Below are 14,201 nucleotides of genomic sequence, written 5' to 3' on the forward strand. Positions count from 1 at the left end.
GGTTTGATTTCCCCAATCCCCCACCTGAGTGGCAGAGGCTTATCTGGTGAACCAGATGTGTTTCCACACTTCTACATTTCTTGCCAAGGACCTTGGCTAGCTCACAGCTCTTTTCAGAACTCTCCCTTCAGCCCTCTACCTACCTCTGGCCAAGGTGTCTGTTGTGGGGAGAGGAAGGGAAAGGAGCTTGTAAGCCACCTTGAGTCTCCTTACAGGTGAGAAAGGTGGGGTATAAATCCAAACTACTCCTCCTCCTCCTCCTCCTCCTCCTCTTCTTCTTCTTCTTCTTCTTTTTCTTCTTCTATATGCTGGCACATCTATGTGGCTATCACCAATATAGCATTACAACTAAGAGATTATAGAAACAATGGAATATGGTTACGATATAAAGCAGGATCAGTCCTGGTTAGTATTTGGATGGGAGGCCCCCAAGGAATACAGGCTTGTGACGTGGAGGCAAGCAATGGCAAACCACCTCTGAATATCTCTTGAGAATCCTACAGGGTCCCCACAAGTCAGCTGTCCTACAGGGTCACCACAAGACAGCAAAAAAAAATTGTATTCATGCTGTTATCAGACTGTCAACCTTCTTGGGTTACCGGGTTTTTCTGGGTTGAGGTTTTTCTCCTTTCTGTTTTGGCAAAACAATGGCCCTTTCCGCACCACAACGGTGCAGGGGTGCGTCGGCATAAACAATGCCAAAGCACACATCCCCGGACCGTTTGCATGGACGGTCCCGGGAGGGCGGCAGGTGGCAGCACAGCCTTCGCACAGGCTGCACCGTTGCTGAACGCCTACCTTGTCTCCTGGCTTCCGGCTCGTCGCAGAGGCCAGGGGACATGCCCCCTCAGCCTGGAGCAACGACTCTGAAGATGAGCCGGAAGCCAGGAGACAAGGTAGGCATTCAGGGATGGTGCGGGGGAAATGGCGCCTTCCAGCCGCTGCCATTTGCACGGCAGCGGTTGGAAGACGCTGCTTCCGAAAAACCTCGCTCAGGGAGCGAGGTTCAGAATCAGCGTCTTTGTGCCACTCAGGGGTTGTGAGGCCGACGCTGCTGTGATGGAGCGGCGGCGGCAGTGCAAACCGTCCCCAGGGGCGCTGTTTTTAGCTTCCCTGGGGTGCTCTTTCTAGCCCATGCGGAAAGGGCCAGTAAGACCAAAATTAGATTAAGCATTTGGAGCAGAGTTCCCTGGCATTTTAAAAAGAGGAATTCTGGGTCTAAAACCATCCCCCTCTGCCCCTCCCTTCCTGCATCAGGACCATGGAGCAGCAAGAGAGGGGATTTAACCCTGTTCCTCCCCTAAATTGTTTTACCTACCAAAACTACCTCTCTCAAGCTATTGTTAAACTTGGCAGGGAAAGAAGAGTTTTGCCTTCCCTTCCCCTACATGGGGGACAAAGGTTAACTCCTGCTATCTCCACACCACAGCTGTAATCCAAACTGGGCGACCCTGCGATTGCAGTTTTCATTTCAAAATGCTGGGGAGATCTAATTGTATATCTTCCAGAATCTAATCTGACTTGGCCCTTACCATGCATAGACCCCATTGTGTGTATGTGCTGCTGTTGCTATGGGGATGTGTTTAGTTTTGAGTGGGCTCAAGTGCAGTGGTGGGATCCAAAAATTTTAGTAACAGGTTCCCATGGTGGTGGGATTCAAACAGTGGCGTAGCGCCAATGGAGCTGGGCGGGGCACGACGGGGGCGTGGCCAGGCATTCCGGGGGCGGGGCATTAATAATTTCTCTGTTATTGTAAAAAACTCTTACATTATAGCAAGTCCTATAGTCTACTGCCAACAGAAACAACTACTTCTCCTCTAATTGACTGCCTGTCAAATACTTAATACTTTCAAATACTTAATTTTGTTTCTAGAAATCAAAAGAAGGATACTTTCCTTAAACAAGTAACTTTTACTATATTTCTAAAACATGTGTTTAAAACAGCCCAACAGGGAGAATTATCCCATTTTCTACCTTCGCTAACCAGCCACATAGGAAACAACAGGACTTTATGATTTTTGGACTTAATGGAATTTCTAACGGAAAAGCAGACCCGATTAGTAACCCCCTCTCGGCACACACAAATAATGAGTAACCCACTCTCGGGAACTGGTGAGAACCTGCTGGATCCCACCTCTGCTCAAGCGGTGAATAAATGTGTAAATAATATTTTATCCTATATATAGTGTGACCATTCTTGATGTAATACTCTATCCTCTTTCTGTAGAGAAACAGACGACAAGGAAAGTGATTTGCTAATGAACATGAGACAGCTACACAAACCCATCTCTTGGTGTCCAACAGGTAAGTGTAATGGGGAGAAGTTTGGAAATTTGGTAAATGGAAATATCTGGGAAGAGCTGAATTCAGAGGGCTCATAATGTCCCAAGCAGGCCTTCTCAGACTCCTACTGAATTCTAGTCTAAATAACAATCCCTGGCACCTCCAATTAAAAGGACCAGGTAAAAGGTGGTGTAAAAGACCTCCGCCTGAGACCCTGGACAGCAGCTGCCAGTCTGAGTAGACAATACTTACTTTGATGGTCCGATTCAGTACAAGGGAGCTTTGTGTGTTCAAGAGAGAATCCAAGAGAAGGCACAGAAACGGAGGAAGCACAAGAAATGCACAGTGCACACCAAAGGTGAATGGTAATGAAAGATAGTTTGAATCATAGAACCATAGAGTTGGAAGAGACCCCAAGGGCCATCAAGTCCAACCCCCTGCAATGCAGGAACACACAATCAAAGCACTCCCGACATATATGTTCATCCAGCCTCTGTTTAAAAAACCTCCAAAGAAGGAGACTACGACTCATTCTGCACATGCAGAATAATGCACTTTCAAACTGCTTTCAGTGCTCTTTGAAGCTGTGCGGAATAGCAAAATCCACTTGCAAACAGTTGTGAAAGTGGTTTGAAAACACATTATTTTGCGTGTGCGGAAGGGGCCTACACCTACACCAGTGCGGAAGGGGCCTACACCTACACCAGTGAATTCCACTGTCAAACTGCCCTGACGGTCAGGAAGTTCTTCCTAATGTTTAGGTGGAATCTCTTTTCCTGCACCTTGAACCCATTACTCCGTGTCCTAGTCTCTGAGGCAGCAGAAAACAAGCTTGCTCCCTCTTCTGCATGGCGTCCCTTCAAATATTTAAACATAGCTATCATGTCCCTCCTTAACCTTCGCTTCTCCAGACTAAACATCCCCAGCTCCCTAAGCCTCTCTTTGTAGGGCAGTGGTGGCGAACCTATGGCACTCGCGCACAGAGTTCATCATGTGGGAGGGGGGTGGAAAATCCCACACACACACACACACATCTAGGCTGGCATGATCCTTTACCTGGGAGTAAGCTCGGTTGCTGGCAATGGGGCTTGCTTCCGAGTAAACCCTCCTAGGATCGTGATTCACCCATTTGGAGCGTTGCACAGTTGCTTCACCAAGCTTACTCCTGAGTAACTCATGCCTCGGAGCCAACCGTTTTTTCTAAACTAAAACCTCAGTATTCAGGTTAAATTGCCGTGTTGGCACTTTGAGATAAATAAGAGGGTTTTGGGTTGCAGTTTGGGCACTCGGTCTCGAAAAGGTTCACCATCACTGTTGTAGGGCATGGATTCCAGACCTTCTACCATTTTGGTTGCCCTCCTCTGGACCCGTTTGGCTACCACATCATTCAGAGCTAAGGCAGGTTGTTTCCAAATGCAGAGGCAGGATTGGTGCCCCAGATGGGAGGAGAAATGGTTTCTCTTCTGCATTTCCAACCCCTGCTGCCAACTGTAATGTTTTGGACAATGACTGAGAGCCCCTTTGCCAACACAAAGGGCCTAGGGCCCTGTGGTGGCGAACCTTTGGCACTCCAGATGTTATGGACTACAATTCCCATCAGCCCCTGCCAGCATGGCCAATTGTAGGGGCTGATGGGAATTGTAGTCCATAACATATGGAGTGTCAAAGGTTCGCCACCACTGCAAAAGACAGCTGGCATGTTTTTTTTCAAAACAGCTGAGAAAAACGCCATTTTGTTACAGGTGTTTCGAACTCAGGCTTGGCAGACTCTGCCCAAACTGGCACACACCTTCAGTAGCGGGCAGCAAATCACAACCAGCTTGCAGCAAAACTAAATCGTTAATGATGCTCGCTTGACTCTGCTTCCTCCCAGGCAGAGGAAGGTGGAAGAAGACCAAGAGAGTTGCCAAGCTGGCTCAGCCTAGGAGAACAGGGACCGGTTGCCCAGCCTTCTGGCTCGTTCTCCACTAATGGGAACATGGGAAATAGGGGAAGGTGCTTGGGGCAAGGCATTTGGTTAGGTGTTGCCCCGAGCACCCCTTTCAGCAGAATCGGAGCACTCCGTGGCGTGACCTGTTGTATCAGAGCATGCATCTTTCTCCCACAGATATTCAGCGTTATAAAAATAGACCTATTCGTTTTATTTCGCCGTAGGCCAATTTTATACTTCCTTGCTGTTTACAGATGCCGATCTTGATTTAAAATACAGTGCTGCCAGGTTTTGTGCGGCAGCACTGGAAATACGTCGTAGGATGAGCTTAATTCAGAGGTGGGATCCAGCAGGTTCCTAATTATTTGTGTGTACCGAGTAGGTTACTAATTATTTGTGTGTACCGAGAGGGGGTTACTAATTGGCGATTTTGCCACGTGATTTTTGCCTTAGTTACGCCCCTCCTCCACTCCTCAGCAGTAGCGCGCAGAACTTGAAGCAGTCTAGCAGGAGGTGCACCGGCGTGCGTGGCAGCCTGCGCCTGCGTGCATTGTTTCCCGCCCAAGGACTGGCGCAGCGGCTGCGTCCTTGCCACAGCCCAGCAATGCCCCGCCCACGGAATGCCCAGCCACGCCCCCGTCATGCCCCGCCCAGCCCCATTGGCGCTACGCCACAGTTTGAATCCCACCACCATGGGAACCTGTTACTAAAATTTTTGGATCCCACCACTGGCTTAATTAATATTAAGGTTGTCTTATTAGAGTGTGCTGGGATCTGATCGTTGAGCAGCCCAATCCGGAGCCCCAGGTAGCCAGGGACAGCGCTGCTGCAATGCCGCCCCACTGCCTCCACGGGGCTCTCCAGTGGTGCAAAGAGGCAGAATAGTTTCTTAAAATCTGCCATCAGACAGACAGACAGACAGACAGACAGACAGACAGACAGACAGACAGACAGACAGACAGACAGACAGACAGACAGACAGACAGACAGACAGACAGATAGATAGATAGATAGATAGATAGATAGATAGATAGATAGATAGATAGATTTTTAATTATCTCCTTTATGCTGGACTATGACTGTAATAAAGATTGACTGACTGACTAACATAAAGACCAAACCATATCAAGGAGAGCATGCTAACACCACCATCTCCCTGACAAAATAATTCTATATTCAGAGAGGGATAATTTAAATATATGGACTCTCAAAAATTCCATGGCACTTGGGCAAGGAGCCAAAACCTTAGTTGTACAGGAAACCTATCATATAATCACTACAGTGCATATTGGCACATTTCAGTGGACTTTTCCGGGGTATATTAAAGGCGAGTCCCCTGTTTTCTGGCCATCGTAGCAACCTGCCAGTAGATAACAGCTCATCTGAGTCACTGCACTGTGGGAAGCAGGGTTCCCAACTTCCAGGCACAGCCTGGAGATCTCCCAGGACTATAACCGATCTCCAGACTACAGATATCCCTAGAGAAAATGGCTGTTTTAGAGAATGGATTTTCAGGCATTAAACCTTCACAGGCCCCACCCCCAAATCTCCAGGAAAGTGGTAAAAATTTCCTCTGCAGTACTCTCTCTCTCTCTCTCTCTCTGTCTGTCTGTCTGTCTGTCTGTCTGTCTGTCTGTCCGTCCTCCAGATCTGAATCAGAAATGATTCCACAGGGTTTCAGTTTGCCCTACTGGACAAACCTACAGGTACTGACATTGTTCCTTTGTTGAACAATTTGTTGCCCTGAAATACATTCCCAATAAAAGATAAAGTAATAATGGCAGGAAGAATGTTGACCGTGTGCTTTTTATGGAGAAAGTGAAGAATTAATGGAATCATTCCTTCCTTCTTGTTTGTGTTTAGTGAAATAACACTCATAATTTTGTTTTTAGATGCTTCTGAGGAAACACGTGATGGACAGGTAAACAGTTTTGTTTTGTGTTGCAGTAGAACTATAGTCTGTCTCAGAAAGATGTTAGGAGGGTTGTATATTCCTCCACCACATTGCTCAACATGCCGGACCTTCTTTGCTGTAAAATACTCCACCTGGGTCCTAGTGTCTACCTACCGTGTTTCCCCGAAAATAAGACAGTGTCTTGTGTTAATTTTTGCTCCCAAAGATGCGCTATGTCTTATTTTCAGGGGATGTCTTATTTTTCACTCATTTTAATGCGCTGCCTTTGTCAAAATCATGATTTAGTACATTAGTGAGCATGCTACTTTGATACAAGAGCTGAATGCTAAAATGTATTTTTACTTCCAAACGGATTGGGGGGGGGGGGGAATGCAGACCTACCCTGTTTCCCCGAATATAAGACCTCCCCTGAAAATAAGACGTAGTAGAGGTTTTGCTGAAGTGCAAAATATAAGGCCTCCCCAAAAGTAAGATGTAGCAAAGTTTTTGTTTGGAAGCATGCCTGTCAAACAGAATACAGAAAAATAAGACATCCCCTAAAAATAAGACATAGCGCATCTTTGGGAGCAAAAATTAATATAAGACACTGTCTTATTTTCGGGGAAACACGGTATTTGGATGGGAGACCATGAAGGAAGCCCAGGGTTGCTATGCAGCGGCCGGCGATGGCAAACAACCTCTGCTCATCTCAGTCACCTCAAGTAGGTTGTGAATTGCTGGCACTTAATTGTTATCATGATTCACCTGCTGCATAAACAATTTGGTAACAAACTTGAATTAGATTTTCACACTCTGAAATCGTTCCAGTCAACTACCAATCAGCACAAAGAATAGAGTTACTGTGAACAAAAGGAGGAGGGGGGGGGAAATAATAAATGTGGCCTAATATTTGGCCTGGCACACCTTCAAACAAGTTTCCAGGCATTCTGGTTGTGTAATTGGTGTGCGTTTCCTCACTGCCAGGGCAGGGCATGGAGTTTAATCAGCCTGACCTTTCCCAGCCTTAATGTCAATTTTGGCAAGCTCAAGAGAGCTTGTTTGCATCTCCTTTTTGCCCAGGAGAGGGCTGTTTAGAGAGTTGGGCTGGGAGAGGCTGGCCAGAGTTACAGAGTCGGGTACCTGGGGAGAGAGAGAATCATCTTCCTTCACCCACTAAAGATTTATTTTATTTATTTTCTCCCTCGTGGGAGCCCAAAGTGGCTCACAGAGTTCTCCTCTCCTTCCTTTTCAATCCTCCCAGCATCCACCCAGGAAGGGAGAGGAGGATGAGAGTAGGCAACTAACCCAAGGTCCCCCAGCAGCAGAGAGGGGTTTCGAACTTGGTTCTCCCAGATAGTAGTCTGACACACTAGCCTAAGGACATAGGTAATGGGGGGTTCCGGGGTTCAACCCCCCCTGACATGTCAAAAGCTCCACCCCCCGTTTGTGTTTTTTTTGTTATTTTTAGTGTTTTTTTTCAGTTTGTGGCCTGCAGGGGGCGCTGTTTTTAGGATAGCGGCACCAAAATTTCAGGGATTTTTCAAGAGACTCTCCTGATGATACCACCCAGATTTGGTGATGTTTGGTTCTGGAGCTCTAAAGTTATGAACTCCCAAATGGGGTGCCCCATCCCCCATTGTTTCCAATGGGAGCTAATAGAAGATGGGGGCTACACCTTTGAGAGTCCATAACTTTCGACCCCCTGAACCAAACTTCACCAAACCTGGGTGGTATCATCAGGAGAGTCTCCTAAAGATACCCTGAAAGTGTGGTGCTGCTAGCTTAACAATTGCACCCCTGACAGCAGGCACCCCCCAAATTTCCCCAGATTCTCCTTTTAAATCCACGCCCTTCGGCATGATTTAAAGGGAGAATCTGAGGTCCCCAGTTTAAACATTGAAAGTGATGCTGTTTCAAGGTGTGGGAGAATCCATCTCAAAACAGCATCACTTTCAATGTTGTTTTAACTGGGGACCCCAGATTCTCCCTTTAAGGTGGATTTAAAAGGAGAATCTGGGCTCCCTAGTTTAAACACCATTGAAAGTGATGCTGTTTGGGGGTGGATTCCAGCATCACAGCAGCCGACCATGAGAGGGGGTGCAAAACTCACTGGGCTCCATTTTTCCTAGTCAAGCCTCTCAGGGGAGGGCAGAAGGGACTGCCGGCCGCCGGCTGGGAGCCCAGCCGGTGGGGGGTGAGGCAGGGCAGGGGAGTCTGCCATCCCTGGCCTTGGAGAGCTGCTTTTATAAGCACTGAGGCTGGGGACAGGGCTTTGGGAAGCATGGCCACGCCCCCAAGGGGGGTGGGGCTTGCCCCCCCTGAACCCATCTCATAAAAAATCTATACCTACGTCACTGCTCTAACCACTACACCGTGCTGGCTCTCAAGATCCCCAAATCAGCATTCAAATGTCTATCTCTGCAGTGACTGTCTCTCCTAGCCCAGCCCTGTAAACACCTTTGGCTTGGGCAAGCATAGACGGAACAGGGCCCAGGCTATTTCCACCTAGCCTCACCCCAGCGGTAACTTTATCTTTGCACTAAGTAACAACTTTTATCTCCAGGGGGCATCTGAGAGAGTCTTGTGATTGCTACAGGTCCCAGTGGCTTTTGAGATGAAATTCTTGGAGTCACCTTTGTTGACAAAAGGTAGATCATCCCAGCTAACAAGGAGTGTTTCTGGAGTAACCCCATGAGCACCTTCTTGACAGCCGCTTCAGAAACATACAAGAGCTTGTTCATCGGTTCTTGTGTTTGATATGTGAGAAGGTAGAATAGAAAGGAGTTCCGTAGTTTGTGGGATACAGAGAAGTATTTCAACATTTTCTTTTTTAAAAAAAAACAACAACAGCTGTTAAAGTTTGTTGGGGAGCAAAGAACGCGTCACACACTTAAAAGGAGGTTGCACTTAGCCAATATAATATGTAAAATGATTTCTTTTCAACAGATTTTAGTATAACCATTCATAAGGTATGAGTATATAACATTCAGAAATAAAAAGACCATATCCATGGTTTAACCAACTGAGAATTGGGTTCTATTTACACCCAATAAATATATTTCAAATGTTTATGTAGAAACCAAAGTTCAATATCCAGTTCATAAATTATATCCACGTTGATAACAACTTAGAGAATCAATCGGAGTAAGTCTCTCAATATCCAGTTCATAAATTATATCCACGTTGATAACAACTTATAGAATCAATCAGAGTAAGTCTCTCAATATCCAGTTCATAAATTATATCCACGTTGATAACAACTTATAGAATCAATCAGAGTAAGTCTCTCGAACGCCTCACGTGTGTTTGCTATGTGAGAAGATAGAATAGAAAGGAGTTCTGTAGTTTGTGGGATACAGAGAAGTATTTCAGCATTTTCTTTTAAAAAAACAACAACAACGGCTGTTAAAGTTTGTTGGCAATGACCAATGAAAATCCACACTTCGGCTCTTACCCGCATCCTTTTTAATACGGAGAAAGGGCAAAAGACACTGCAGGAAACCAAACACTGGGATACAGGTGCCAGCCTCATAATTCAAATTTTACATAACTTTTACGCTGACTCATCTCCTTGTTAGAACAAGTATACCATAAGATGGAGCTGCTGCTCTGGTGAAGGCATCTTATCCCAGACTGATCTACTTTGGCATGAGACACCAAGGGGGGGGGGGGGAGAGAGAGAAAAACACCACCTTTCTGAATCCATCTTGAACTTGCCAGCAACAAATGAGCCCGAAGCAGACGTAACTTGCTCACTCCCGGCTGTCAGATCTTCGCTCACGCAGCTAGAACATATGTTGTGTACCGGAGCCAGGCGAGTTGTCTTTTGTTTCAAGCTCCACGCCTAGTTTTCTGTACATCAAGAGTACCGAAGCATTCGTCTGCCACACCGGCAGGAAGTTCTGTGTCGCAAAGAAACCTTTTTTTCTTTAGCGACTCTTCACTCCCCCAATAAAAACATACATTCCACAGGCAGGTGAACAAGGATTTCGAAAGAACAGAAACAAGAATTCCCCAAACAGTTCCCATTTTAGGGAGCGCATACCGTGTTTCCCCGAAAATAAGATGGTGTCTTATATTAATTTTTGCTCCCCAAGATGCGCTATGTCTTATTTTCAGGGGACGTCTTATTTTTCTGTGTTCTGTTCGTCGGGCATGCTTCCAAACAAAGACTTTGCTACGTCTTACTTTCGGGGGATGCTTTATATTTAGCACTTCAGCAAAATCTCTACTATGTCTTATTTTCAGAGGATGTCTTATTTTTGGAGAAACAGGGTAGTTTCAGACATTTTAATTTTTAGAGTTCTGCTCGCTCTGTTTGCATGCTGCTTGACCAAAACTACACTAACTTTATTTATTACAGCTTGAACTGAATTAATGTTTGTAACATTTTAATTTATTTCAGTTTCAGTTCTTGGCTCATTTTTTGTTAAACACAAGCAGGGGTCTCTTTGAGCGAAACTGAATAAAAAGGCAACATTTGTTTCCTTACATTTCCCTATATTTTTAAACCTGCAGTTATATAATCCATATATCGTAACCAGCATGCTCCTTACTCTCTTCTGCAGGCGACCAGTTCTGTCAAGGTGGTGCACTTTGGTCTGGTTTGAGCCAAGAATCTGATGCCTCAGAACCTGCAAGAACATTGAGAAAGAACCCAACACCTGTTCTGTTAAAGAGCCAACGGATGATAACATTCAAATCACGCTGTGACAAACATTAAGCTCCTTCAGTTCTGTTTATTTCTATAAGTTAAGCACATACTTAAGTCTTCTCCCATCGAAATCAACAGAACTTCCCCAGATTTAACTTTGGCTGGATACTACGTACCATATTTTAAACCAGAGGCATAGCTAGACCAGAGTGCGCCCGGTGCACACTCTGGCTTTTGTGCCCGCCCCTCCTGTGGTGCCCCCCGCGGTGCCCCCCACCCACCCCCCGGCACCCCCCCCACGCACCCCCCCACACTTACTTTTAGGAAAGGAGCAGGCCGGAGAAGAAGGCCGGAAACCTGCCTGCGTTGCCTGGGCCCGGTGGGAACTACATTTCACAGGGGCGCCTGGGAAATGTAGTTCCCACCAGACCCAGGCAACGCAGGCAGGCTTCCAGACTGCTCCATTCCTAAAAGTAAGTGGGGTGGTGCGCCGCAGGGGGGGCGCCGCGGGGGGAGGGGGAGGGGATTTTTCTGCCCCCCACGTGACTAGAAATGGTGCTCCCAGTGCATCGCGCACCCACCCGGCCCCCTGGTGGCTTAGCCACTGTTTTAAACCCCGTTGGTTCAAATTCCTAGGTCCTTCATCCTCCTAATAGAGTTTGGTGTTGTGCCCGTCAAGAAAGAAGGCACTAGATTGGGCACTGTAGCTGTCCGCCTGCAAAACTTGACCCTCATTGGTAATCTATTTTATGGACACCGTGCTAAGAGAGTCAACGAGGGTTCGCAGGATCCCAGCTGCTCCCTGGAAGAAGAGTTGATCTTTTACCAGCAAATTGCTAACGCTAGAGAGCCTGCCTTTCTCTATATAGAACTTACTTCTGTGTTTCTGTTAATTTTCTGATACTGCTAATGCTCCTTCAGTTCTTCTGCGTGGAGTTGTTTTTTATACCTTCTTAATAAACAAGTTTAAAAATGTTGGTGTTGTAAATTCTGCTCCACCTCGGCTCTTCACACCAGGATTTGAATGGAATCCCTCACACAAATTAAGTTACTCAGCAGGATTTGTTGAATCATATTTTTAAAGAAGCCATTAAATACTGATGATTGTTTATTTGTGTAGGAAAAAAGCCCAGATCTGCTTCTTTGCTGGGGGGTTTTTTCGTATTATTCAGCATAAATTTTTATTTTTAAATTCATATATATCCTTGCTTATGATTAAAGAAGACCATTGAACTACCATAATAATTGCACAGAATGGAGGATTAAGCAATTTATTTCTTATGACAGTGATGGCGAACCTATGGCACGGGTGCCAGAGGTGGCACTCAGAGCCCTCTCTGTGGGCATGTGCAAAAAGAGTCGCCCTCACCGCACCCACCCCCCACATCTAGGCTGGCCTGGGCTGCTGGGCTCGATTATTAGCATTAAACCTAAGACCTAGTTTTGGGGAAGCAGTGTAGGTACCCTGTTAAGCGCTGTTAAACCCCACTGATTTTCATGCAACGGGCAAAGGCATAATAATTTACCTGCAGGGTAAAGCGATTGCTGGCAATGGGGCTTAGCTGCGAGTAGAAGCCTTCTAGGGTTGTAGTTACCCGTTGGAAGAGTTGCACGGTTGCTTCAATGCAAAGCCACTGACTACCACCTGAGTAACGCACGCCTCGGAGCCAACCGCTTTTTCTAAACTAAAACCTCAGTATTCAGGTTAAATTGCCGTGTTGGCCCTTTGCGATAAATAAGTGGGTTTTGGGTTGCAGTTTGGGCACTTGGTCTCAAGAAGGTTCGCCATCACTGTCTTATGACAATCACAACAGAGGAGGACAGGAGAAAACTAGGTTGCAAGACTATTATGAGAAAGTCCAGCAAAATGTTATAGTACTGGGGTCTGCAACCTGCGGCTCTCCAGATGTTCATGAACATCTGGAGAGCCGCAGATTGCAGACTCCTGTTATGGGAGACCCAGGCAGGGAAATGCCTTGAATGGTGGATACAATGGATGGAGAACTATAACAAGTTTGCAGTAGATGTGGGCCCAGGAATGCTTCTGCAAACTATCTCCTAAGATGGTGGCTGTAATAACATCTGGTTGCCCAATTGTTCCAAGTCACATGTACCTTCTATGTACCTCTTCAAGATGCTTCCTCCATAATTCCTTTACACAAATTGCAAAAGCTACCTGGGAAAGAAAGTATAAATATTTGGTGATCATGATTGCTCAGTGGCGTAAGAGGTTAAGAGCTCGTGTATCTAATCTGGAGGAACCGGGTTTGATTCCCAGCTCTGCCGCCTGAGCTGTGGAGGCTTATCTGGGGAATTCAGATTAGCCTGTACACTCCCACACACGCCAGCTGGGTGACCTTGGGCTAGTCACAGCTTCTCGGAGCTTTCTCAGCCCCACCTACCTCACAGGGTGTTTGTTGTGAGGGGGGAAGGGCAAGGAGATTGTAAGCCCCTTTGAGTCTCCTGCAGGAGAGAAAGGGGGGATAAAAATCCAAACTCTTCTTCTTCTTCCTCTGGAGAAGACCCCCCAAAACTATATTTTATCTCAAACACCAGTTGATACAAGATATTTTTCTTCCCCCAAAGGATGATTAAAACCCATAAATGAGAAGATATATGAAAATACACTGAACTAGAAAGATGGTTTCAACTTCCTTTTGGCTGGTTTTGAGGAAGATCAAACACTGACATACCGCCTATGCTACTGGTCTTCAATCTGTAAGTTATGACCTCTAGGATGGTCATAAAAGACCCATAAGCCAAGTTATGAAACTCTGCAGGTGCACTTCTTGCTACTTTTTGGAAGGACCCACTGCTAGTTCACATGTGTATAGCACAAGGGCTACACCTTGTCTCCTGCCTCTCCTTGTATGCAGGGGCGTAATGCCCATTGGGCAAGGTGGGCAGCTGCCCAGGGCACCACCTTGTGGGGGGCATCAAAATGCAGGGTTCGTTTTTGGGTATTTTAGTGGTTTTCCATTGTTGGCCTGCAGGGGGTGCAGTTTTTAGGCTAGTGACACCAAAATTTCAGCGTATCATCAGGAGACTGTCCTTATGCTACCCCCCCAAGTTTAGTGCAGTTTGGTTCAGGGGGGCCAAAGTTATGGACCCTCAAAACTGTAGCCCCCATCTCCTATTAGCTCCCATTGGAAACAATAAGGGATGGGGCACCCCCTTTGGGAGTCCATAACTTTGGACTCCTTGAACCAAACCTCACGAAACCTGGGAGGTAGCATAAGGACAGTCTCCTGATGATACACTGACATTTTGGTGCTGATATGTCTAAAAATGCACCCCCTGCATGCACCAATGTCCTGGTGCAAAAAAAAATTGGTCGTGGTGGAGTGGCCGCCCGGGGGGAGGGGGGCATCCAACTCTGGTTTTGCCCAGGGCTACAGTTTGCCTCGTTACGCCCTTGCTTGTATGCATTTTGAAAGAAT

At 46.4% G+C, this 14,201-nt stretch overlaps 1 protein-coding gene across 3 annotated transcripts in view; it reads left to right on the plus strand.

Annotated features, from left to right (window-relative positions):
• The window catches only part of LOC125435538 (WD repeat containing planar cell polarity effector), a 308,331-nt gene extending 297,262 nt beyond the window's left edge, over positions 1 to 11,069 (plus strand). For all 3 annotated transcript variants that reach the window (XM_048501735.1, XM_048501743.1, XM_048501750.1), the window contains 3 exons: positions 2,228 to 2,304; positions 6,106 to 6,134; positions 10,676 to 11,069. In XM_048501735.1, the coding sequence (XP_048357692.1) occupies positions 2,228 to 2,304; positions 6,106 to 6,134; positions 10,676 to 10,717 (148 nt within the window). In that variant the 3' untranslated portion in view covers positions 10,718 to 11,069. The remainder of the gene's footprint in view (positions 1 to 2,227; positions 2,305 to 6,105; positions 6,135 to 10,675) is intronic.
• The last annotated feature ends 3,132 nt before the right edge of the window (positions 11,070 to 14,201 follow it).

The sequence above is a fragment of the Sphaerodactylus townsendi genome, linkage group LG01 (assembly GCF_021028975.2).
Source record: "Sphaerodactylus townsendi isolate TG3544 linkage group LG01, MPM_Stown_v2.3, whole genome shotgun sequence".
Lineage (NCBI taxonomy): Eukaryota > Metazoa > Chordata > Lepidosauria > Squamata > Sphaerodactylidae > Sphaerodactylus > Sphaerodactylus townsendi.